A 23,473-nucleotide genomic window follows, 5' to 3' on the forward strand; every position below is an offset into this window, starting at 1 on the left:
TGTTTTATGGCTAAGCAGTATTCCATGGACTGCCAGAGTACACAAGATTAAAAAGTACTGGTTTTGATGGGACATGTCATGACTTCTAAGCGAGATGTGTTAAAGATATGCTATTGCTAAGAGGTTTCACCACGTCACACTTAAACAGCAAGATGTGGTCCAAAAATGCATTTCATGTAGGTGTACTTTATTTACCTCCCCAGGCGAGACAGCCCGGAGACCAGATTTGGGGAATCAAGTGCTTCAGAATATTTTGGAAACGGTCAACAGTTCTGCCCAGGACTGCCACACATGCATCACTCTGTTACAGTGGTTTGCAACCAAAGATACAAGTATACAATATAATATTGTATCATCTAAGATCACTATGTTTGCAGCTATTCAGTACCCCGCTCTTCCATGACCTGGAAGTAGTATGTATATATGTATTATATAAATAACGACTCTCCCGTTACCTGGAAGAATTCAGTGTTTCACTCTACACACAGTCTGCAAGCATACAGCAAAAACCAGCTGCTTTGCACATCAAACCTTCTCTTTGCCGGATGATTTTTCAGTGCAGCATGCAAGTAAAAATGTGTACAATATTAAAAGTCTTTAGCTTCATCACCCTCATCACCGTCATCGTCGTCACATCCATTTTTACCATGGACAGCTCCTTGTTTTTTTAAAATAAGAAATCAGAGCAGTCTTTATTTATTTTGTATATTTTCCTCTATAGTATTCTGCATTTCAAAGCATGCCAAAGAAAGTTCGGTTTCTGCATAGTGCTGGCTATACAAGTGCCAAAGAGTTTGATTCCTGTACAAGTAATAGAAGGTGGTATTTACAGGCAGAATAGATCCAGTGTTGTGTAAACGGTACCAAACCCCCCCTCCCTCCTTCAAGTGCGCAAAATATCTACAAATAGCAAGTCTGTGAGAACTCATAGAAAGTAGAAGAGAGCTGAAAAAAGCTCAGCAGTATGGAAGAGCTGTTAAGGGGAGGCATGTGTATTAAGTGCGCAGGCAGTTCTTATCTTTGTGTGTGTGTGTGTGTCTAAATGCAAAGGGGAAGAAGCACTTGCCCCCACAAGTCAAAAACTGCCCACAAACCAAAACATCCCCCCGCCCCCTCCCTTGGTGTCTTTTTTCTTGGAAAGTGCACCCTCTATTGTTATAATATGCAGTATGCATACATAAATGTGTCCTCTAGCACTAAGGTCTACCGTCACATACAAGGTCAGGGAGGAAGAGTCGACAACAACCACATTCTAGTTTTGAGGTCATAGTTCTGAATGTAAAGATACAGTTCAGGCCACTAGGTGACTGTCATTGAACACTAACAGAAGACTCACTACAGTATGAGATGGCAATGGGAGCCCACTGCTGAAAGACACCACTGACTGCACTGTCAAAAAAAGAAAGAAAGAAAGTCTTGTAAAGCAGCCAGGTCCACTGGGTCGAGGATAGTTCTTTGTTTCCTGGAGAGCACAGGCAGGGACTGCTGGTAGGAACAAACCAAACAACACTGGTGATGGCAGTGAAACCAGGTACGGTGCAGTAGTAAGGAGAGCTCAGCAGATTTGGTCAGTGTCACCTTAACAGCTTTAAACACCCGCGATGCTTTCACTCACGCTTCGACTATAGAATACTGAAAAGAAGGAAAAAGCTGCAGTCCATCTGAAAGAAGCTGGAATCTCTGTTTCCAGAGTGCCGTCACTAAACAGCATCAATCGTCCTAACAAACCCATCACGCCCTCGCCAATCAAGTCACTTTAAAAAGATCTTTGTTTACAGTTACGCTCAATCCAGCTGCATTTCTGCACTTAACTCAAATGACGACAATCTTTTGGGAGTGAAAGGGCTGGATTAGAGTTTACAATGTCACCAGCAGTGGTTTGCTCACAGCACGGGCTTGCTTTGGTTCAAACTTAAAGTGCACCTTTACGAAGCGGCTGCAGACGCACGGCCCAATCACCGCACAGACACCGGCAATTTCCACTAACGGGTGAGAGATACCGAATGTGGCCTCGACTGCAGGCAGGAGTTGATTGAGAATTTTTCAGAGTACAATAATGTTAATTAAATATGGATAAATACTGAATAAATATCGACACAGAGTGAACAAAAGAATGACAGAGCACAGAGAGCCGTTACATGCTGAAACAGTGAAAAACCCACAGACACGCCATAATCCTACGACAATAAATAAACACCGTAGACCCACAGTGAAATACAATCCTCACACTTCTGCATTAAAGGGGAACTCTGCTGAAATGTGACCGCGCATCCAATTAGTTTCTTTCTGATTGGTTGGTTTTGAGTTTTTTGAGACAAAGGAAAATCAGACCTGTGACATCGGCGACACATTCCTGAGTCTTTATTAAACATCTGCGCTGTTTAAAAATAATAATGATAATAAAGTGCTTTAAATTCAAATGGACGTGGTTAAGCTGCTACAAGTCTTAACTCTTTAAAGGACTATTGCACTTCAACAACAAGCTTGCCCTCTTCCTCCATTACAACTTTTGATTTTGGAGTACAGGAAAGGGTCTTTCCATGCAACTGCGTATAAGGGAAGACACACTTTGAAGACGTTATGGGTGTTTGTTTTCCTTCATCTTGAGAACTTAAAAAGACTGTGCAAAAGTGACCATTAATGCAGAAAAACAACCTGTTTTTTTCCAGAATATACAGGAGTATCCATCACCTTTTATGATTTTAAACACCTGTCTGCCCAGAGCTATCTGGGTGTATCTCATATCCCTGGACTGGTGTTGTTCCTGTGTCATCACAGTAATGTTAGTCCAGGTTTGTTGGTTTGTTAGTGACAGTTTTTAAAATCATTAGCTAACTTCGTGGGGTAATGCTAGCTGAATACTCAGACGATGTCATTGGTCAGATGCAATGTTGATGGGACCAACATCATTGCCCCTCCCTGAGCCTGGTTCTGCTGGAGGTTTCTTCCTGTTAAAAGGGAGTTTTTCCTTCCCACTGTCGCCAAAGTGCTGCTCATAGGGGTCATATGATTGTTGGGTTTTTCTCTGTATGTATTATTGTAGGGTCGACCTCACAATATAAGCGCCTTGAGGCGACTGTTGTTGGGATTTGGTGCTGTATGAATCAAATTGAATTGAATGATAATGGAGGATGAACACCAACAGGGATATCAGATTGAACAAGATCCAGACTCCATCTTTGCTCCATATGACCAGTAATATCTTTTAGAGTGTATGCGTCATCTCCTATATCATGTTAGGAAAAGTGTTGCTGTTTATTCCTTCATAGATGTTCTCTTTTTGACACACAGTTTGTGAGCTCAGGCCATTCTCCTTAGGCCATTTACAGTAATTAACAGTGAATCCCAGACTCATCCTCGTGACCCTTACAGTTCTAGTTATACGTGCTTCTGGACATCTGGGTATGAATGATTTGGCAGTATCGGGCTTTCAGTCATTTCTGTGACGTGTTCTTTTTCTGGGATGCAATGACTGCACAACAAACATTGTGAAGAGTAGGAAATGTACCTTTTGTAGACATTCCTTTGAGCCATAAATGCAACAGACTGACTAACACAGTACAATGAGAGATTTCAAGAAGCTCGGCGTACATCTGAGGAAGAGTCAGAGAATCTCTTGGGGTCACTTCTAAAGAACTGTGCTCTGCTTGAGGTCGGACTCAAACTTCTACGCTCAGCTAAGAGGAAACTGTAACGTGCTCGAACATCACTGTCACTGTCTGTAACTAAGCCAGTTTGCAAGCAGAATGACAAATTGTTGTCCAAGAAGGAAGCCCTTCACCATTAAACTTGGCGAAATTTACCCGAGGCTTGCTTGGAGAAACACCAAGAACACCACCAACTGTTGAGCATGGTGGTAACATCAGTTGAACATTGAACAGCGTGAATATTACAATGAAGGAAACAGACCGTGTCACATTTTTTCCACAACACCTCAAACCATTAGTTGAAAATTGAATGTGACCAGGTGTTTCAACAGGGTAGTAACCTAAACATAAACTAAAGCAAGTGAGATAAACTTTTCCAAAGTCCTGCCCACAAACCAGTGGAAACCGGACCTTGCTTAAGAATGCAACCATTTTAGCTGGACTCTACTAATTCTTCATAGAAGAGTTGTCAAATATCCAACCAGATTTATTTTGTGGTTCTACGTCCCAACTGACCTCGGGACTGGAAACACCACGATCCTCGATGACATTCACATCACTGTTGTGTGCGTCACCTGATGCGTTAGGTTACAGCACGGGGTTAGGGTTAATCAAAACTGCTTTAGAGTCCAGACGCAGCGCTGCAGCTCTGCAGCGCTGCAGCTCTGCAGCTCTGCAGCTCTGCAGCTCTATTCCTATGCCAGGGAAAGAGTAGCCCAAAGAAACCTTTGAAAGCCCAGTATTGCCTTTACATTCACGTCCATGATGAGCGTCGGTAAACTTTAAAACCACATCTGTACGTGTCTGTCTACAGTATGGCTCATGCGAAAGAAGCACTTATAAACAGAAGGAAATGCCATTATTCAGATGTCATTCAACTGGTTACTGATAACATGTTTACTGTTGCTTTGAACTGATGAAGTGCAGCCTTTCACTGAAGTGCTGTGGATGGATATTTAAGATGGGCGGCAGCGCCAACAGTTTGAAGCTACGCGTCTTCTTCCTTTGGTCGATAACTGCACTGCATGTAAGGTTAAATGGAACCAGACACATCTCCTGATGTACCTGAACAGAGTCAATCCTGAATCAAAGGACTGCCAAAGAGTACATTTCTAATGAGCTAGAACAAAACTGGTTTGTTTCTAAACGTATTGCATGCTGTGTTTCTAAACTTATCACACAGATAAAGCAGTGGTGTGATGAAGTAATTACAGCCTTTTCATACCTCTGCAAGAATCTGCATTAAAAGTTTGTGACAACGATGAGATGTTGGGACTCCAAAGTAGGAGGTAACTGAAATAATGCTGTAAAATAACTGTCAGGTGCAGTTTCTCCTTCCTGTGTTCTCTGCAGCTGTAGATGTCAACATTGTAAAGGGTTTGTGCTATCAATTCAAACACTAAACTGTCATTTGCCTGTTTAATGGAGGTGTTCACATCTTCTTTTTTTCTTTCTAGACAAAAACTTGTCTTGGAAATTAAAAACCAACGACCCTTGACAGTGCATGGATGCAAACGTGCTAATCACCAGGCTCTGCAGACAGAAAGACAAAAACAAGGACGAACACACACATAAAAAGCTTTGGACCTGAACTTATCACACACGTAGTAAGATTAAATCACACTCGCTCCTGTCGTCTTGCCAGTGTTTGCATATTATACTGTACATAGAATAATGGCGCATTCGGCTGGTCGTTGTAAACTGGCAAACTTGTGTAATTACGGCTCACATGACAAACGCTTATGTACATAGTAGAAGCTTTCTGGGTGCATGCTTAGGAGAAAAAGGAACCAATGAAATCTGAGGTAGCAAATTCAACCTACGATAAACTAGAATCACTCGACATGTTTTCCCTTTATGCATGAGCTTTGATGTGACGTTACACATCCAAGTATCCAGTCACTGCTGACTTCATTGTGTCAAAAATAATCCAACACAACTTTGCTGTAAGGTCACAACTCGTAGCTCGTGAAATTAGTAAGCTGTTTTTTGTGTGTTTTTTTATTTTTTGGTGCACTGTTCTTGTGGAAAACTTGTAAGTTTGCCAGTTTACCTGTTTGTGACGCTGCCTAAGCGTGCCAAATGTTCTTCACTCCCTAGCAAATCTGTACAATGTTTATGACAGGGCAGCTGATATGTTCATCAAGAAAATTCATGGCTTTTTACCCTCCAGTTCCCACCCCTGAGGTGCAAACCAGCCAATCCAGTGTGCTCTTGGGAAGCGTGGAACATCAGCTCCACCTCTTGGGTGTAGGACTTCAGGGGGAAGGAACCAATGACAGGACGAGACAGCAGGACTCCTGTTAGGCCAGCTAACACTACAATTTACCAGTTTGAGAGTTTATCGGAAGCGCCATGGACATATAGAATAGAATAATCATCGTATCAATAGGATTTTCAGTGCAAGACGTAAATGGCTACTTGTTTCGTCATTCTGTTCAATGTTGTCTTCGATGGTACTTGTCAGTCATCCAACACTGGATACAGCAGTAAAGGGATTCTTCTACAAGTTAGCAGTCGTTTATATGTAAGTCTGAAAAAAGCGACATCCTAAGAAGGACGACTGAGAGGTCCAGACCAGACGATGTTCACTCAGTGTGTGGTTTTGGTTAAAGGTCGTACCATTGTGGGGCTCAGAAAGCTCCAAATGTTTCCCGAGGAGAGGGTGGGACTTCAGAAAGAGATAATGAAAGGCCTCAACCCCCTGCCTGGCTTCACGTTCTCTGGGCAGTGAGTCCTTATTGAGAGGTTGACAGTGAAGATACAGTAGCTGGGTGCCCTAAAAGGCTAAGTGGCAGGTACAGTAGGTGTCTCCTGAAATCCAAAGTGCCACGTGGTGCGGTGGAACCAGAAGGAACTTAAAGAGTTGCTGAATGCAGCAGTCTCATTTTCTCCGTGTCCCTGCCTTGAGCCCACTCGCCTTCCCCTCATCCCCGTGTCTTCTTTAGCTCCCCCCTGGGTCGGAGCTGTGTCTCTGTGGTGTCCGTGAGTCCAGGGGTGTCTGTGGTTCTTGGAGCGATAGCCTCCGTGGGGTTTCAGGATCCAGCGGTGAGACTCCTGTTGCAGCAGCTGTCCCACCACCCATGCATACCCCTGAACCAAAATCTAACCCTGCTCCTAAGCTAGAAACTGCACCCTCCCCACTCCCTAACTCTAAACCTAGACCTGATCCTGAACCTGCCACTGAATCGACTCCAGCTCCACCGCCTAGTCCGAGATGCTGGCCTAGTCCGTCCAGTCCAGAAGGGGCGAGCTGGCTCTGGCTTGTGTTGATCAGAGACGTGTCCTGGGGCTGCAGAGAGTCAAGAGCTTTAGCTGGGAACTCTTTAAAGTCCTGGGAATGCAGGATCTGTAGGGAAAGAAGAGATCAGTCAGTGGGATTGTAATTTGTTCTGTGCTTTTCAAGAACAGAAGAAATTAGTCATGCAAGACTTCATACCTGTGCATGTTGCAAAAAGCCCAAACGTGTGCTTTTGGCTGTGTTGATATGTTAATATGTATGTAAAATGTTTCATGATTGACACGACTGTGTTCAGATCTGCGGAGACAGGCTTGGGTTTGCTGTGTGGGATTACAAAACGTTACAAAACTATGACATCACAACAATGTGATTGGTCTCTTGCAGTGTTGAACCTGGACCACCATTAATTATGATGATCCAGGCACCATATCAACACGGGGGTATCAGATCGTTTGGCTAAAGAGGCCGTCTGCTCTGTGATCACGCCCCTGATGCTGCACTCCAGGATCGTGTCGTCATATCGAAGTTTACATTCTGGACAGACTGTATTTTGGTAGCATCATCACATCACTGTTGAATCTGGAGCTTCAACATTTTTATGGGAAAGCTAGATTTCACAGTATACATTATATATGGAGGAGGGAGGTCTGTCTGCAATTAGAATGATGTAAATGCCTTGAACCTTCAACTGTTTCTTGTAAACACTCCTGCAGACAGCAGGAAGAAATGAAGAATGATTCCCACTCACTTGGACACATTGGGGTGTGTCACCGATGAGGTACCTGATTCAACTCCAAATATACAACATGTGCAAGATGCTAAATAAATCAATTAAGCATTTATTTAGTGTTTGTGGGATTTAATGTAACATGTTACTGACAGATCAGCAGGGTAAGATTTGCCAGCACGGTTTTCACCTGTGACAGAGAGGCCAGTGTTTCTGTCTCAAGAGGTGTACCAGGAGAAACCACTCCATCTCCCAGACCGGGTCCTGGACCGGGACCTGGGTAGGGTGAGGCCTGAAAAGAAAACATCATCTTGTTAGCGAGCGTGAAGTGTAACCCACCACGACGGTGAGGTTCATTCTTTGACACAAGTCCCATACGCTGTGTGCGTTATTACCTGAGGTGGTGATGAAACAGCGCTGTAGGCTGGAGGTACCAGCGCCATCTGCCTCTGCAGCAGCTGCATGATCACGCCGATGTCCGTTGACATGCGACTCTCTAACCTTCACAGTGTATAAGAGATGATCTATAATTAACGTCAATTTCAAAAAGAAAGGAAGCTAGCAGTAAAAATAAATGGACCAGACTGCTGATTCGAGTCGTATCGAATGCACTTTTTGAAACTTTGTTTTGCTAACGGTGCGTTTCTCGTACCATCCTGCTGTTAGTCTGTTAAAAGTAAAGCAATTCTTTTTCCCCACAAGAGTTTTCTTTTATCTTTTCAGCAAAAAAGCGCCTTGGCGCATAGTCACACTGCAGATGTAGATAAATGTGTGCGGGACGCGTGCAGAAGTTTGCATCTCATCCTCTTTGTCTTATCTCAGGCTAATTAGGAGCCAGTCTGCTGCTATTTTAAACTCGGCAACACTTTCACATATGAGCAGAGTCCCCCCCACATGCACACCTTTATCAGCAGAGGCTAACGTGGAGATATAGTCTTTCTCAGCAGCTACAGCTCAGCACAGAGGAGTACAAACGTTTGATCTCAACTGGACCCGAGAAAGAGCCTCGTTGAGCCAAAGGCTACAGGGCTGCTGCAGCAGCGAGAGGAGAAGCTCTCTGTAGAGGCATTAAAAAAGAAAAAAACAACCCTGCTAGTTGTACCTGTTGAGCTGTTTCTGCAGCAGGTCCAGGCGTGTGTCCAGCTGGTTGCGTTGCTGGCGGCTCAAGCTGTGCAGTGGTGTGTTGAGGGGCGGAGGGGAGGCAAGGCTGCAGCTGGGAACCTCCTGGTACTGACCACTCCCCCGGCTCTCTCCCCAGAAACTAAAGATGTTGGACACACCTGAGAATGCCCCTATATGAGGGTGGAGAGGGGAGGAGTGGGTGCGTATGTGAGTGTGCAAAGCAGTGGGAAAGGATGAGTGTGTCTTCTGTCGTACCATACCTGACAGGGCATTGCAGGTGTTCCCAGGCTTGGGGTCTCCATCACCCTCGGTGTTCTCGGTAAAGGGCGGGACTTGCTTGTGTGGATTCTCTTGCATTGCAGACGGAGGGGCGAGACCAGTCACTACTGACTCCTCCCCCTATAAGAGGAGCAGGACCAGAACATCCACATCAGTTTTTACAGTGCTGTCCTGTATAACAGTCACAGTGGCAGTGTGGAGTCGTACCTCATCACCACTGGAATGTGAGGACACTGAGCTTCGATGTGCCCCCCATGGCCTCTTAGACGCCTCCTCTTGTTTTTGATTGTGGGCCGTCTCCCGCTGTCTTCGTCTCACAGACTTATGGGACTTTTTTATTTCTCCAGCATCTGCATCATCTGGACAGATGCACAGATGGATAAAAAGGAGAAGATGGTCAGTCTAGCTGGATTAGAAGTAAGAAGATTAATATAGCATTTCTTTGACCATTCAAGCAGATAAAATAATTCAATCTGATCTATAAAGTGCCGATTCACAACAGCAGTCACCTCAAGGCACTTTTATTATCAGGTAAAGATCCTACACAGTGGAGAGAAAACCCAACAATCAGACTGTGCTCTATGGGCAGCGCTTGGTAACAGTGGGAAGGAAAAACTCCCTTTTAACAGGAAGAAACCTGCGGCAGAGCCGGGCTCAGGGACAGCCACGATTGATGTGGGACAAGAGAGACAGAAAGAAACAGATACTGTGGGAGAGAGAAGACAAACGTTAATGCTGTGTAACACCAGGGCAGCGAAAAGAACTGAACGGAGAAGAAACACTCGTCATCGTGGAAAGCCCACCAGCAGCTAAACCTATAACAGGTTTAGTAAGGGATGCTCCTGAACCAAACTGGGAGCTGATTCCAGAGGAGCGGGACAGTTGAAGCCTCCCATTCTACTTTTAGAAACTCTAGATTGCCGTCTGTCTGAGAGCTCTGTTATTATAACGTGGTACACTATGGGGTCTTTAATGTATGGTTATTCAAAATTTCTATGTGAGAAGAAGGATTTTGACAGGGAGCCAATGAAAAGGAGCCAGTATGGGAAGAAGATGGCCTCTTTGGTCCTGTCACTACAGCTTTTGAGCTTTTAGAACAGCCTGACAATAAGGAATGTTCCAGCACTGAAGTAATAAATGCATTAACTAGCTTTTCAATGTCACTTTGAGACAGCCTGTTTCTAATTTTAGAGCTATTGCGCACATAAAAGAAAGCAGTCCTGTGTGTTAAAGGACACATCCTGGTTAAAAATAGCTCCAAGATTTCTGGCTGTGTTACTGGAGTCATGGTAATGGCATGATCTAATTAAGCACATGAGATTTTTAGAGTCAGCTACAATCATCTCAGCTTTGTCTGAATTTAGAAGGAGAAAATGACCTGTCACCCGGGTGCTTATACATGTACAACATGCCTGTAGTTTATCTAACGGCTTTGTGTAACCAGGATTCATAAACAGGAAAACTGGCTCCTAATAATAATGATGCCCAAGAATAATACACAGAGTAAACATTCAGCAGAGAAACGGTGAAACACGCTGACTGATGAGACCCAGGGAGGACGGGTTACCTTTTTCTGTGCGTCTTCTGAATGATAGTTTACGCCTCCTTAATTTGTTGAACCCCCCGGAGTTGGAGTCGTCGCTGCTGGGAGAACCTGGGATCATGTTAGTCTGAAATATAAAACAGCGTTCATCACTTAACTTCTGAGGAGAAGTGTGGGATGTGATTTGTAAAAATAGTGAAAATAAGTCATCTTGGATTCTTTGCAACATCGGTGATGGATGGAAGAAAGATACCATCACACCTGCAGCCAGACACAACACCACACTGTGGCTTATTAGCTCAGAGTCTTGAAAAAATGCTGTGTTATTAATAGACTTGTTTCCTGAGTTGCATCAATATGCAGTGTGTGTGTACGCGTGTGTTCTGTACTCTATTTCCTTTCTCAGCAGGCACCGAGGGCGTGCCAATGCTGCGGCTTTCACGGCAACAAAAGGAGAAACGTGGCTGCAAATTCAAAGCAGCTTGTCGACAAAGCAAAGACACACCGTGCAGAATTATTTCACTCACAATCAGAACAAGCCCGGGGATGTAAAAGCTGTTTTCACCCAGGCTCTGCCTGTGCACGAGCAACGATGAAACAGACAGCATCAGGTAGCTGCACCTGCTATCAGCAGCAGCTACCCAAACCTTTCTTAACCGCTTGTCCAGTTCAATAATGTCCAGCAGTCATAGTGTTCACACCCTGAACAGGTCACCAGTCCACCATTCATACTCCTACAGCACCCACACCTCTGCTCAACCATCCACTGACAGGTTGATGCGTATAACAACAAAATAGCCAGCTCCTGCTGTCTGCTGTGGACGGTAAAGGCAGAAAAACAAATGCTTCTTCCTGTGAATGAAGCTCAGAGTTCTGCACATCTTGTTGGATTTTCTCATTTTTGCTTAACAAAATGATAATAATAAAAACGTAGGACTTATGTTAGGTATTAATAACGTGCAGAAACACTTTCCTTTCACAGTCAGTTGTCTTTTTGTGATCACACCAACTTCCATCGCACAACCACAAAAACCCATCAGCTGGTTGGCAATACAAAAAAAGAATTTTGAAAATAAACTTTGGACTCGCTGATATTATTTGTGTATTTCGATTATGAACCGAGCCACTCTTATGAGACTTTACTGACGTCTGCTGTGGGAGGAGTTTGAAACTCACGTCTCTGAGGTTGAAGGTGATTTCCAGGTTGTTCCAGAAGTGATCTGCAAACTCAGGATACATGTCCAGCACCTCCAGAACATCTTCTCTCAAAATCTTATGAAGGTCGCAGTATGTTAGAGCCCTCACATCAGCATTGGATTTACCGGGTCGGTGATACAGGTTGATGGGCTCGCCAAAGATGTCGTTCTTCCCTGGGAAGGCAGAAAAGAATAGAAAAGCACGTATTTGATTGTTGATCTTATACAAGCAGTCAACAATATTGTGATGCATCAGGTGGAGCTGCAAGAACAGAAACCTTTTATTGAACTTAAATGTCAGCTGTGTAAATCATATTTTAAATCTCAGTGAATATAGCAAATAAAGTTTGTTGTTTCCAAAGCTGACTCTGGAAACATCTGTTCTAATTTGGTTTCAATGCATCTATTTACAAATGAGTGCATGAAGTTAACCGATTCTTTTTATAGGGTAAGAAATAAAGATGTGTGATGCGTGCCTGCACACTCCACGCCTACATGCGATCAGTGTCTTGTTGCAGGGAGCTGCAGCTTGTGTCATGTATGTGGAGCAGGCGCATCAGATGTTAACGACACCAGTGCTGCTGTTACCAGTAGATGGCAGAACCAGCTCATGTGGCTGTGTGTTAGGCAAGCTTCAGGAAACAGATAAAAACTCCTGTGCACTGTGTTGTCTAACACAGTAAATACTGCAGTTTTTATACATTTAACATTTAAAACTCTTGTTTTATCTATTTCAGTCACCTGTGACCTCACAGTTACCAAGGAGACACATCATCATATACACTCTAGCCATTTTGTTAGGTACACTTGTTCGCCTGCTCATTAACGTAAACATCTAATCTGACAGTCACATGGTAGCAGTGATCAAGACGACTTGCTGAGGTTTTAACCGAGCATCAGCACGTGACAACCAACGTTCCCTCTAATGTTTCACGTGTCTGAGCGAACACACAAACTCCCTGAGTGGCCCTGGACCACTGTGAGCGACAGCAGACGTGTGCACTGTGGTCACGCCAGCATCCAAGTTACATGTTTATTAAAATAATCAAATTACAGCATTTACATTTATGTTAGACTACTTTTAATTAACTGCTTTAGCCCACTTACAATGAAAATGCAAAGAAATCTAGTCATTGACCTGCAGCATGTTAACACTATTGGAAGTAAAAATAACTTGAACTCCAATTTTGAAAACACAACTTTCTTCTTTTTTCTTCTTTTTTATAAAGCTCTGACTTGTATTATGAGTCTGTAACTCTGTCTGCAACATACAGTAAATACTGACCAATGTTGGGATATTAATTATATAGTTACTTCTTCAAAAAAGTTACTGAGTTATGCAAGAACAAAGTTTTTTGCAGCTGTTTACCTAAAAATGCAGCCAAGGCGCTTTTTAATAAACATTTCAAACTATTTACAGAACAATCAGCTGTTCTGCATCAATCTGATGCCACACAGATTATTTGTGCCGCTCCAAAAAATAATTTGTGTCCACTATGAGATGAAGGAGAACAACAGCCTGATACCTGCAGGCCTGACAGCAGCAGATGTGTCACTGCTGTAACACCTGTAACATCCAGCAGTCGCCTCATCGTTCTGACACACACAACAAACGCTGTCGGCACATAAGGACGCTGTCACAGCCTGTCAGCGACGCTGATCAGCTGCGTATATACGAATGTGAATCGCATCATTGGCTGAACTGTGGGATAAGGTGGCATCGTTGTAATGCCATAGGGGAGCAGCCAGTCACTCACTGACTAACACTGCAAAACAGGATTGTTGAAGTTTTAATTTTAATTTCAATTCAGGTTAGTTTTTTTTTGTGCGCAGAGACGTGCCAGCTTAGAGGGAACATTGGTGACAACAGGGTTGTTGGTGGGCCGGTATTTCTGCTGCCATTTCTCCCCACACTATTCCAGGGTTTACAGACAAAGAGAACATTTCCAGCGATTGGAGGTCGTCTGGGTGAGTCGGAGGAGCATCTCTGAAAGCACAACATGAAGCAGAAGAGGGCAGAAGGGCTACAGCAGCAGAAGACCACACCGGGTGTCGCTCCTGTCGACTAAGAAGAGCAAACTGAACACACACTTCACACTTTACATGCTCCCCAAAATTGGACATTTTGATTGGAGTCTTGATTTCTGCTGCGACGCCCTTTGGCATGAACAACATGAAAACATGGATCCGTCCTGCCTTATATCAATGGTCCAGGCGGCTGCTGGTCATGCAGTAGCGTCGGCTTGATTTACTGTTGATGCTGACCACCAAAGTGTGCCCATCTACTGATGGCTGTTTCCAGCAGGGTGACGTGTCACGTCACAAAGATGTGACTGTGCTGTAAGTGACCTCCAGTCACCAGATCTCAATCCAACAGAGCACCTTTGGGATCTGCTGGAATATTCCATGTATCCACGTTTCCTAATCACGTGTACAATTAGGCTTGCATCACGTGCAAATGTGAAACACTGCTTTTTTGAGTGTGATCTGGGTCGTTCATGGTCATAATAAACATTGTGCTATCGCTGTTGTCACGCTGCCTCTCTCTACAGATGTCAGTGAAGCATGAATATCCTCATTCATTACCCAAGATGGCTACCACCACGTCTCCTCTCAGTATCTCTATGGATCCCCTGGATATGAAGTAGAGGGCGGTCAGGACATCGCCAGCATGGACCAGCGTATCACCCGGGGGTGCGTGGGTAGTCTTGAACTTCATGGCCAGCGCTCTGAGGCAGCCCTTCGTGGAGCCTTTAAAAGCCTTGCAGTTCTGCAGCAACGTCCGGTTAAGATGGAGGCAGATATCAGCCTGGAGACACTCAGGGAAACCTTTCAGCACCTGGGGAGGAGAAGCAGGGAGACACGAGGAAAATGAAGAGGTGAATGAAAGTAGACGATAAAAAGATGCAAAATAAAGAGCGAAAGGAAGGTAAAGTAGAAGGAGGAAGAAAGGAGAAGGCAAGAGGAGAGGAGAGGTGGGAGGAAGGACGAGCACGAGGTTATGATAGACGCTATTAGCAGCGACTGAATGATATGTCAAGTTCAGAACATAAAGCAAATGTCACATAAATGTCACAGATCATGGAACCTTGAAAGGAATAATAAAAAGAGGAGCCTTTACTGTCTTTATCACCTTCATCCCTAGTGGGAAACACTCACGGGACATTAGCCTTTTACTGTTATTACCCACTCCACAAATGAACACGACAAAACTAAACTATCTATGCATTTATCAGAAGTTGGTTCTAAGCCTCAGAGACATCCCAGCATGAACTCAATCCCTCCCAGTTTTAACCTCCACGTATCAGACGAGCAGCACTGATTGAGGAAGGGCCTCTGCATTGATTTTCTTTCCTCTTGTTTTTGAACTACAGTGCAAATGATTTCAAACTATATTTCAGCGGGCATATCGGAACAGAGTCAGCAGGCCCACAGAGTGTAATTAATATGAAGAATTGGTGAAATTTTAATGAGCTCACTGCGAGCGTGGAAGGCTGTTTCTGAGCAGCAGACTCTGGGCTTCTCTTGTAGCTCCCTGGCTGACTTCACAGAGCTGAACTGCACCTAGAACACCCACACTGCTTTTCTCCCTCACCATTTCTCCCACTTTCATCCATTTCAAGCTCTGCTCTTCATTTCAGCCTTCGCTGGGCTCCCTCTTTATCTCCCGCTGCCCATTTCTCCCCATCCTCATCTGACTCTCTCTTATTTCCCAATAAAGGTATGCTAAGCAGCCCTGTTTGTAACCTCTTTCTATCTTTTATCACATTTCAGGGAGCTTTAGCCTCTTAACGGTTTCAAGGCTCTGTTTGTTGTTGTGATATCGTTTGTGGCCTTTTTTGCTGAAAACAACTCCCATATAGGAAGAAGTGTAATTTTGGCTATTCAATAGTTAGAGAGTACAAAGGCCTCTGTCCTCAAAGACCCCACATACCTTATATATGCACAACAGAGAATATAAACACAAAGGCAGATTACATCATCTGCATCAGCAGTGGAGGTACATCTCCACTTGCTCTCTGAGGCTGCCTTCAATAAGCATTAACCTCCTGAGAATAGGCAGAGAGCAGCAGCCTGGAGCCTAAACTCAGTGTTTCAGTGTGCGGAGAGGAAACCAACCTGAAACTATTACAGCATCAGGAACACAACACAAACGATACCTTCAGTTCTCTTGCATCTATAAAGCATGCAGATGTTTAATATTCAACAAGTGGGTGGTGCTGCGTGTATATGGCTCCTACTGAGTCACTGAAAAATGACATGGATACATTTGTGATCATTTTTATGATTAATAATAATAATTAGCAGCTGTGATCTGTTTATACCCAGGTAGCTGTTACAACGTTTCCATCAGGCTCAGCTGGAGCTTTTATTTAGTGCTAATTAACAAGTGTTAGCCTGCAGACTTGCTAAATTAGGATATGTTAGCATTTAGCACAAAGCACTGCTGCACTGGTGTTTATGACTGCAGAGCAATGGTGTGATCTTTGAGAACACTCACTTCTCTATTCTGTCTGCCTCATCCTTTGGCAACTACAGCCAGTTGCCAACCTGGGTATCCAAACAGTTGCAGTCCAACTCGACTGCAAGAGATTGGCAACATGTTGCAATCAATCCTCACGGATCTGTCACATGTCTGTTTGCAGCAGGACACTTGATTCAACCGGCTGCCAACTGGCTCATGCTACAGTCCTATATAAAAGCAAGGTTGCTAAGCATCTGTGTTATTTTGTGTCTAACAGCTACTACATCACTGTTTGTGGATCATTTTTACCTGAGGTCATTTCAGTTCAATTCAGTTTTATCTATACAGCACCAAATCACAACAACAGTCGTCTCACAGCGCTTTATATTGTCAGATAGACCCTACAGCAATACATACGGAGAAAAACCCAACAATCATATGACCCCCTATGAGCAGCACTTTGGCGACAGTGGGAAGGAAAAACTCCTTTTTAACAGGAAGAAACCTCCAGCAGAACCAGGCTCAGGGAGGGGCGGGGCCATCTGCTGTGATTGGTTGGAATGAGAGAAGGGAGACAGGATAAAGACATGCTGTGGAAGAGAGACAGAGATGCATATTTGTTTGACCACGTAACCATGACAGACTCCCTACAAATTCTCCTTCACATGAAAAAAGTACAAACTAAGAGGCCATTTAACACTGTTTGGCTGCAACTTGGAAGCTGAGGCATGGCCGAGCTGGAGGAGTGACAGACAGTTGTGTTTATTCAAAAATGAGTGGGCTACCTCTCATGACACAAGAGCAGAGCCACACTTAATTTGTGGCTGTGGCATGTGAGAGTCTAGTCAATGAGTTTTGATTGAACGAGGATAAACATTTCAAAAGTTTTGCTAAAGGAAGTCGAAGCTCCACGAGCAAACACAAACAACTGTGGCTGGCAAGTCTCTTTCAGTATTGGTGAGCGTGCAGTAGGTGAGCATTAACAGAGTACCACCAAATAAAGAGAGTGACTGGAGAAGGAAAGATCTGAAGCTTCACAATAAGTAAGTTACTGTTCTTTCCTCCTTTGCACAGTTGGAAGGGCTCACTTTATTACAGAATCTGATCTAGATGTTAAAGAGCCCCTCCCACCCTGTGGAAGTTAAAGAGAGCCCCTCCCACCCTGTGGAAGTTAAAGAGCCCCTCCCACCCTGTGGATGGAGGGATGGATTTTAAACAGCAGCCAGCAAAAAAAGACTGCTTCATAGGCCTCATATCGTTTTTTTGGAACTTTCTTAATTAGTATTGTAGAAAATCGTGTCCCATCTGTGATTAACAAACATATTCTTGCTGTGTCAGCTGTGCGTACAGTAGGAACACAGGATACTAAAGCAGGATTTCATAGGGCAGGTCTGCCGTCATATCTTTGTATTTATTCTTTATCATTTATTTATATCCTCTTGCCACAGAGGGCGAGGGGGTAATAACATGGATACGATTCTCTCTGTCACATAAAAAATGGACTTTGCTGCTTACATTATGAGAATTATTTGCATCAAACTAAAAGAAGCCAAACTGAAAACATGAGAGGTGCTCAGTGACTTAGTCATTTGCTATTTTCTGATTTCTTAGATTTTGCTTCCTGTATGTTTGTCACAGTTGAATGAACAGAGCAGGTTTACATATGAGACAAAGACAACCCAAATAAATGCAACATGTCGTTTCTAAAAGAGGATTTCATTTATCCAAACCTACCTGGCCCCGTGTGAAAAACGACTGCGCCATAAACCTGCTTATCCACCGGCAAAAGAAACAACTTCATCAAAACAGAGCTGCTTCTCCCTGATTAACAGACTCGTTTCTTTCTCCTTCCTCCCACTTTGATCTCTCCTGCAGCTTTCAGCTTCACATCAGAGCTGCGTTGTTATTCTCGCCCATCTTCGTGAATGAAAGAGGTCACAGCTGATTAACTGTGGAGGCAGGCTGACAAAGTCTGCTCCACACAATCATAATAATGACTACGGTAAACAAGCTCAAATCCGGCCTACTTCACCAGGCCTTCGAGAGAGTAACACGACGTGGGGAGAAGAAAGGGGCCGAGCAGGGTGATGAGCAAACCTGATTCCTCTCTACTTCACTGACTTACTCATCACGCTGAAATGAAACAGCACTGATGGAGCGTTATGTTTGCACTGGGACTTGCACCCAAACAGAGCTCCTCTGTGCTCGTCCACGACTACACAGCCAACGATGGGCTGCTGGTTGGGCTCTGACTGGTAGGTTTGACAATTAATTTAGATGCTGGATGAAGTTATGAGCAGATATACTTATGAGCTTACAATCTGTAGACAGTGCAAAGGCGACTTTTAAACGTCTACAGTTTTTTTGGTTAAACCACACACAGCATGCAGAAAGTAACATTACAGGTGACGTGCATCCGCAGATGTCCCTGTACGGCTGCACCACTGTTTCCCCCCAGTGTCACTTTAGGTCAGAAACCCCCGGTGACACTGCTACAGACAGAGCAACATGTGAACCAATACACTCGCAGGTTCAGGCTGAGGTGGGCATGCACAGCGCACCTTTGAAGTGCTGCGTTTGTGTTCGCTGACACATGTGACTCACTGTGCCCGTGGTGTCAAAGCTCCAGCTTGTTTCAAAGTGCATTCTCCTACTCTGCTGGTAAAACACATAAAGAACATCTCTCCTCTCACGCTTTAATATGTGTAAAATACATCTGGCAGCACGACGTGATGAACACGTGCAGATTAGGCTTCATGCATGTGAACAAATTGACAGAAATGCATGAATGTTGCAAAGCTTGCTCGCAGCCCTGCTTGTGTCCCGTGCGTATGCGCAGCATTCTTATTTTCTCTGACCGTATCAAGCATGCGCGCTGAGACAACGCTTTCTAATCGTCCCATTAGCGTACAACGCAGGCTCAAACGCTGTGTGTAGTCACACACGAGAGAGTGTACCCTCCCAGGGTTTGGGTGTGTGAGGACCAGTACTCACGGCGTTCATGTCGATGCCATTGGTGTAGGACCAGGCATGCTGGAAGTACTCCTCCAACCTCTGCCTGAGTGGGTTGGGGATCTGGTGGAAGCGGATGAACTCCCTGACTCTCAGCATCTGGGTGTGGTAGCGGGCCGTCCCGGAGTACAGCCGCTGGATGATGGCTGAGACATTCCCAAAGATACTGGCGTACATGAGGGCTGGAGATGGGAGCAGTGAGAAAAAACACACACATTAACAGACAGCATGGAGCTAGAGCAGCGCTCATACAGTGATGAGACCGTTTGGATGTGCGGGGTTTCCTTTGCTCTCTGGAAGTCCTGGAAGTTGTGAGGTGGGGCCTCCATGGGTCGCTCTTCTTGTTGTTCTAAAAAAGTTTTGCTTCGTGACAGGATGCATTATCCTGCTGAAAGAGGCCACGGCCATCAGGGAATGCCGTTTCCATGAAAGGGTGTATGTGGCGTGCAACAATGCTTAGGTAGGTGCCAAAGTAACATCCACATGGATGACAGGACCAAACATCCCCCCAAACCCAGGGTTTCCCAGCAGGACTTTGCCAAAGCCTCTGCCAGCTCGCCTTCTTCCCATAGTGCATCCTGGTACCAGGTGCAGCCCTCACACAGCTGGCTGGCCACATGATGCCAGCTTGTTTAACTGTTCTGTGGTCCGGTTCTGATGCTGTTGGCAGGAGCTCCCCACAAATCATAGCCAGTCTTACTCCACCTACCATTATGTATAATGTCATTCGCTGAGCCGGATTTGCAGAGTTTATATTCAGAGTAACAAAAACCAATCAAAACATGCCCCGCCCCCTCCTTTGACCCCTGACCACGCTCTTGCAGCAGGAAGTTGACTCATCTCAAAGGGCTTTGGCTGCAGAGGACAGAGAGTTTGTATCGTATCCTTCATGAGAGTCTTTGCTTTGTTCTGTTTGTCATGTTGGATGCTGCTAACCTCCCCACCTCTGTCAGCTCCCATCACTGTCTGCATCAACCACTGAAAAACGCTGTGTGTAAAGAAGTGTGTATGCAAATGTCTGCATGTGTGTGTGTCAGAGTGAACGCGACCCATCTCTGGCTTCAGATTTTGCAGTGGTCGTTGTGATTTCATCGCACACATCCTGCAGAAGACTGTCCTTAAACAATGGACATTTTACAAGCCTCGGGTCATTGTCAGGCCAAGGAAGTGCCAAACTGTGTGGAGGAGGAAGGCAGCCCGCAATAATAGAAAAGAAACAAAGTGACCTTCTTTAACTGCTACGAGTGTTTCTTTACTTTGGTTATACAAACCTGAACAGGATTTGCAGCTGTTGCATGGAAACACACAATCAGTAGGGTTGTATATACAAGTGTTTGCATATTTAGTTACATTCAAATGTTATTAAGAGTAAATTATGAAGACTGGACTCATTCTGCTTGTTATTCTGTGGCTTGGTTTCATTAAAGCACTCAGGAAGCACTGCAGACTTCTTTCTCTATAGTGACGCAGGGTGAGGGCTTCTCCGTCTCTGAGGTCGGTGAAATACACTTTGTAACACACACTGCCCTTATGGATGCTATTTCTGCTGTTGTAGGTTTGTTACCGATTAATAACAATGAACTACATTTTATTAGCGGCGTTCACATTTGTTGCAAACTTTCCTTTATTCTGGTCTAAAGGCTTTAAACAGCTGCTTGTACATGACTTACATCCGATGAGCATGACACAGATGGAGAAGATCTTCTCAGAGTTGGTGTTGGGGGACACGTTTCCGAATCCCACGCTGGTCAGACTGCTGAAGGTGAAGTACAGCGCTGTCACATACTTGTCTTTGATGGAAGGTCCTGAACCTGGTGTGGAGAGGTTACAAATCATCTGGAGCTCAACAGTGTCCAGGAAGCTGACATAACCTAAACTAATACTCAGTGATATTCATTTAGCAGAATGTAACCGGAGGGTTGACTTATTATCGGTCATTTGCACAGAACTGAGCTCCCATTACAGGTAAGATCATCAGAATACTTCATTAATCCCTGAGGGTTTCAGTTGCTCCAAGACAGTAACAATAACAGACTGTGGTGGGCGTGGTCTGCAGTGCCGCTGCAAAGGAGGTGGACGCACCTGAGCGGCATCCGCAATCACGCCTCGCCGGCTTAAAGTCTGTGCTCGCACCACTGTCGCCGCGTGTGGCTGCGAGCTGCAAAGCTGCAGCGGGGTACTGTGCAGTCATTGGGTCTGCTGTGTGTTTACACACTAAACTAGTGAAATAATGCGATATGTTACAGAGTTTACAAATTTAAGAAACAGCACTAATTTTACACTGAGATTACTCATGTGCCACCAGTTTGTTTATTATATTACGTGATCATTAGTACCTGGTATGGAACCATTGAAGTGTTTCCCTAACTGGTCGCCCAGAGTGTGGAGCCAGCCGATCGAACCGTTCCGCTCTACGCTACCGATTGCATACCTGGTAAAAAATAAACAGCATTACAAAAATGTCACGATACAGCATCATAAAAATCACCTTACGTTTGTATCAGTTTCATACAGCAGAGATGAAGAATGAGAGTGCTGTGATTGGAGTACAACTGATAAATATTCATCTTCTAATGTGAAAAACTGATCAAAATTGCAGTAAATTGCAGTAAATTGCAGTAAATTGCAGTGCACGTTCCCTCAGTGGTTGCTGCTAATCTGACACCTGCTCTGCTGCCAGTGATCATTTTGGAAGATGCTGAGTTGTTGGTTGATGCGGCTGTTTGGGCTCATTAGGAGCCAGGTGCACCTGATTAAAGGATCATCAGAAAGTGCAGCGGCCTTTATAACTGCGGTCGTTTCGGAGCACTCACATGTGTGTTAACACGAGCTGCATCTCAGACTCCACAGGCCTCACAGTTAAGGTGAGCTGTGCACAGTGTGGAGCCAAACAGAAGGGGCAATAGATGTAAAGTTGAGCAATTATCACAGAACTGGGGAAAGTAACTCGCAGTTCAGGAACAGACAGGCAAAAGCCACGAGGGCTCACTGTGGGAACACGGGACAGCACCGGCACATGGGACAGAGTCAAAGCTTTCTGTCTCACACGACTGTAGTTTAAGTTACTCAAAGCAAAAGCTAATTATCCAAAAGTCAGCCAGTAACTTGCACTGGTGCCAGTTTGCTGCTGAAAGTGAGAAGGTACTCTCTCTCTCTCTTAGCAAACACTGTCTTCCTTCCTGAGAAAGTGTGGACTGAAAGCCAGCTCTGCAGTGAAGATCCACAACAGAAATCTGCTCAGGAACGTACCACGTGGGCATAGAACCGCTCCAAATATCATCTTGGAGCAAGTTTCATTTCATTTTCCGTGACAGCAAACATTATATTCCACGCCAAACTGAAAAAATGCACCCAAAGTGTGTGTGCAGTTGGTTAGTCTGGAGGAGGAAGCATGATGGTGCAGCAGCATCTTATACAGCTACACAGCTCGTCAGCACGCTGTTGCCTTCCTGCCATCACCTTTCAATCAACCAGCAATTTTTTATGCAAGACAAGCTCTGACAGATCATTGAGGACACAGCTATGACTAAAACAAAAACCCACTACAGCTACCGAACTGTGGAGCAGATGGGGGAGAAGCAGAACAAGATCAAAGCAGTGCAATGTGAGGAATCAGTAGCATCCTGCAGACGCAGGTGTGTTAGAGCAGAGAAAAGGCTCTGTTGGCTTTTAAAAGCCGTCACCATCAGTAATCGCGTCTAAACATCTACTCAGCTGCTCTCTAATTTGATCGCTGCACTTTTACTGTGAAATATTTTGTTGTATGACTTCAAGGCCTTTTATATCAGTCGTAGAATACCAGTTCCATACTCACAGCCCGTCGCTCCTTCAGATTTTGCATGAATTTTGCGTCAGGGTCATCAATAGGAGGAGAAAAGTATCTCTGCTGTATGGATTCTGCACTCACACACAGTTTGAATCTAATGTGAATCGTCAGTTTATGGCGTTGTACCAGATGCAGGCCAGCCAGTGAGCGATGAGGGCGAAGGTGCACATGAGAAGAAAGAGGACAGCCGCACCGTACTCTGAGTAGCGATCCAGTTTTCGGGCTACACGAACCAACCGTAGGAGACGAGCTGTCTTCAGCAGACCAATCAGAGTGGTGGTCTGATGGGCGTGGGTGAGACAGAGGAAAGTGGAGATAAGGCATCGTTAAACATGGCAGAAAGCAAAGTCGCTCTGATATCTCCTCACAGCACTCCCACCTGCTGTCATCCTGTCACACACACACACACACACAC

At 44.7% G+C, this 23,473-nt stretch overlaps 1 protein-coding gene across 2 annotated transcripts in view; it reads right to left on the reverse strand.

Moving 5' to 3' along the window:
* Positions 1 to 3,073: 3,073 nt before the first annotated feature.
* The window catches only part of kcnh2b (potassium voltage-gated channel, subfamily H (eag-related), member 2b), a 269,175-nt gene continuing 248,775 nt past the window's right edge, over positions 3,074 to 23,473 (reverse strand). For both annotated transcript variants that reach the window (XM_013914381.1, XM_005747216.1), the window contains 13 exons: positions 23,185 to 23,339; positions 21,569 to 21,663; positions 20,903 to 21,043; positions 19,215 to 19,414; positions 14,342 to 14,594; positions 11,736 to 11,929; positions 10,584 to 10,686; positions 9,224 to 9,375; positions 8,998 to 9,136; positions 8,718 to 8,907; positions 8,011 to 8,116; positions 7,806 to 7,907; positions 3,074 to 6,996 (listed from right to left, as the gene is read on the reverse strand). In XM_013914381.1, coding sequence (XP_013769835.1) covers positions 6,592 to 6,996; positions 7,806 to 7,907; positions 8,011 to 8,116; positions 8,718 to 8,907; positions 8,998 to 9,136; positions 9,224 to 9,375; positions 10,584 to 10,686; positions 11,736 to 11,929; positions 14,342 to 14,594; positions 19,215 to 19,414; positions 20,903 to 21,043; positions 21,569 to 21,663; positions 23,185 to 23,339 — 2,235 coding nt within the window. In that variant the 3' untranslated portion in view covers positions 3,074 to 6,591. The remainder of the gene's footprint in view (positions 6,997 to 7,805; positions 7,908 to 8,010; positions 8,117 to 8,717; positions 8,908 to 8,997; positions 9,137 to 9,223; positions 9,376 to 10,583; positions 10,687 to 11,735; positions 11,930 to 14,341; positions 14,595 to 19,214; positions 19,415 to 20,902; positions 21,044 to 21,568; positions 21,664 to 23,184; positions 23,340 to 23,473) is intronic.

The sequence above is a fragment of the Pundamilia nyererei genome, unplaced genomic scaffold, assembly GCF_000239375.1.
Source record: "Pundamilia nyererei isolate P.nyererei 1_Seehausen unplaced genomic scaffold, PunNye1.0 scaffold00191, whole genome shotgun sequence".
In the NCBI taxonomy this organism is placed as follows: Eukaryota; Metazoa; Chordata; class Actinopteri; order Cichliformes; family Cichlidae; genus Pundamilia; species Pundamilia nyererei.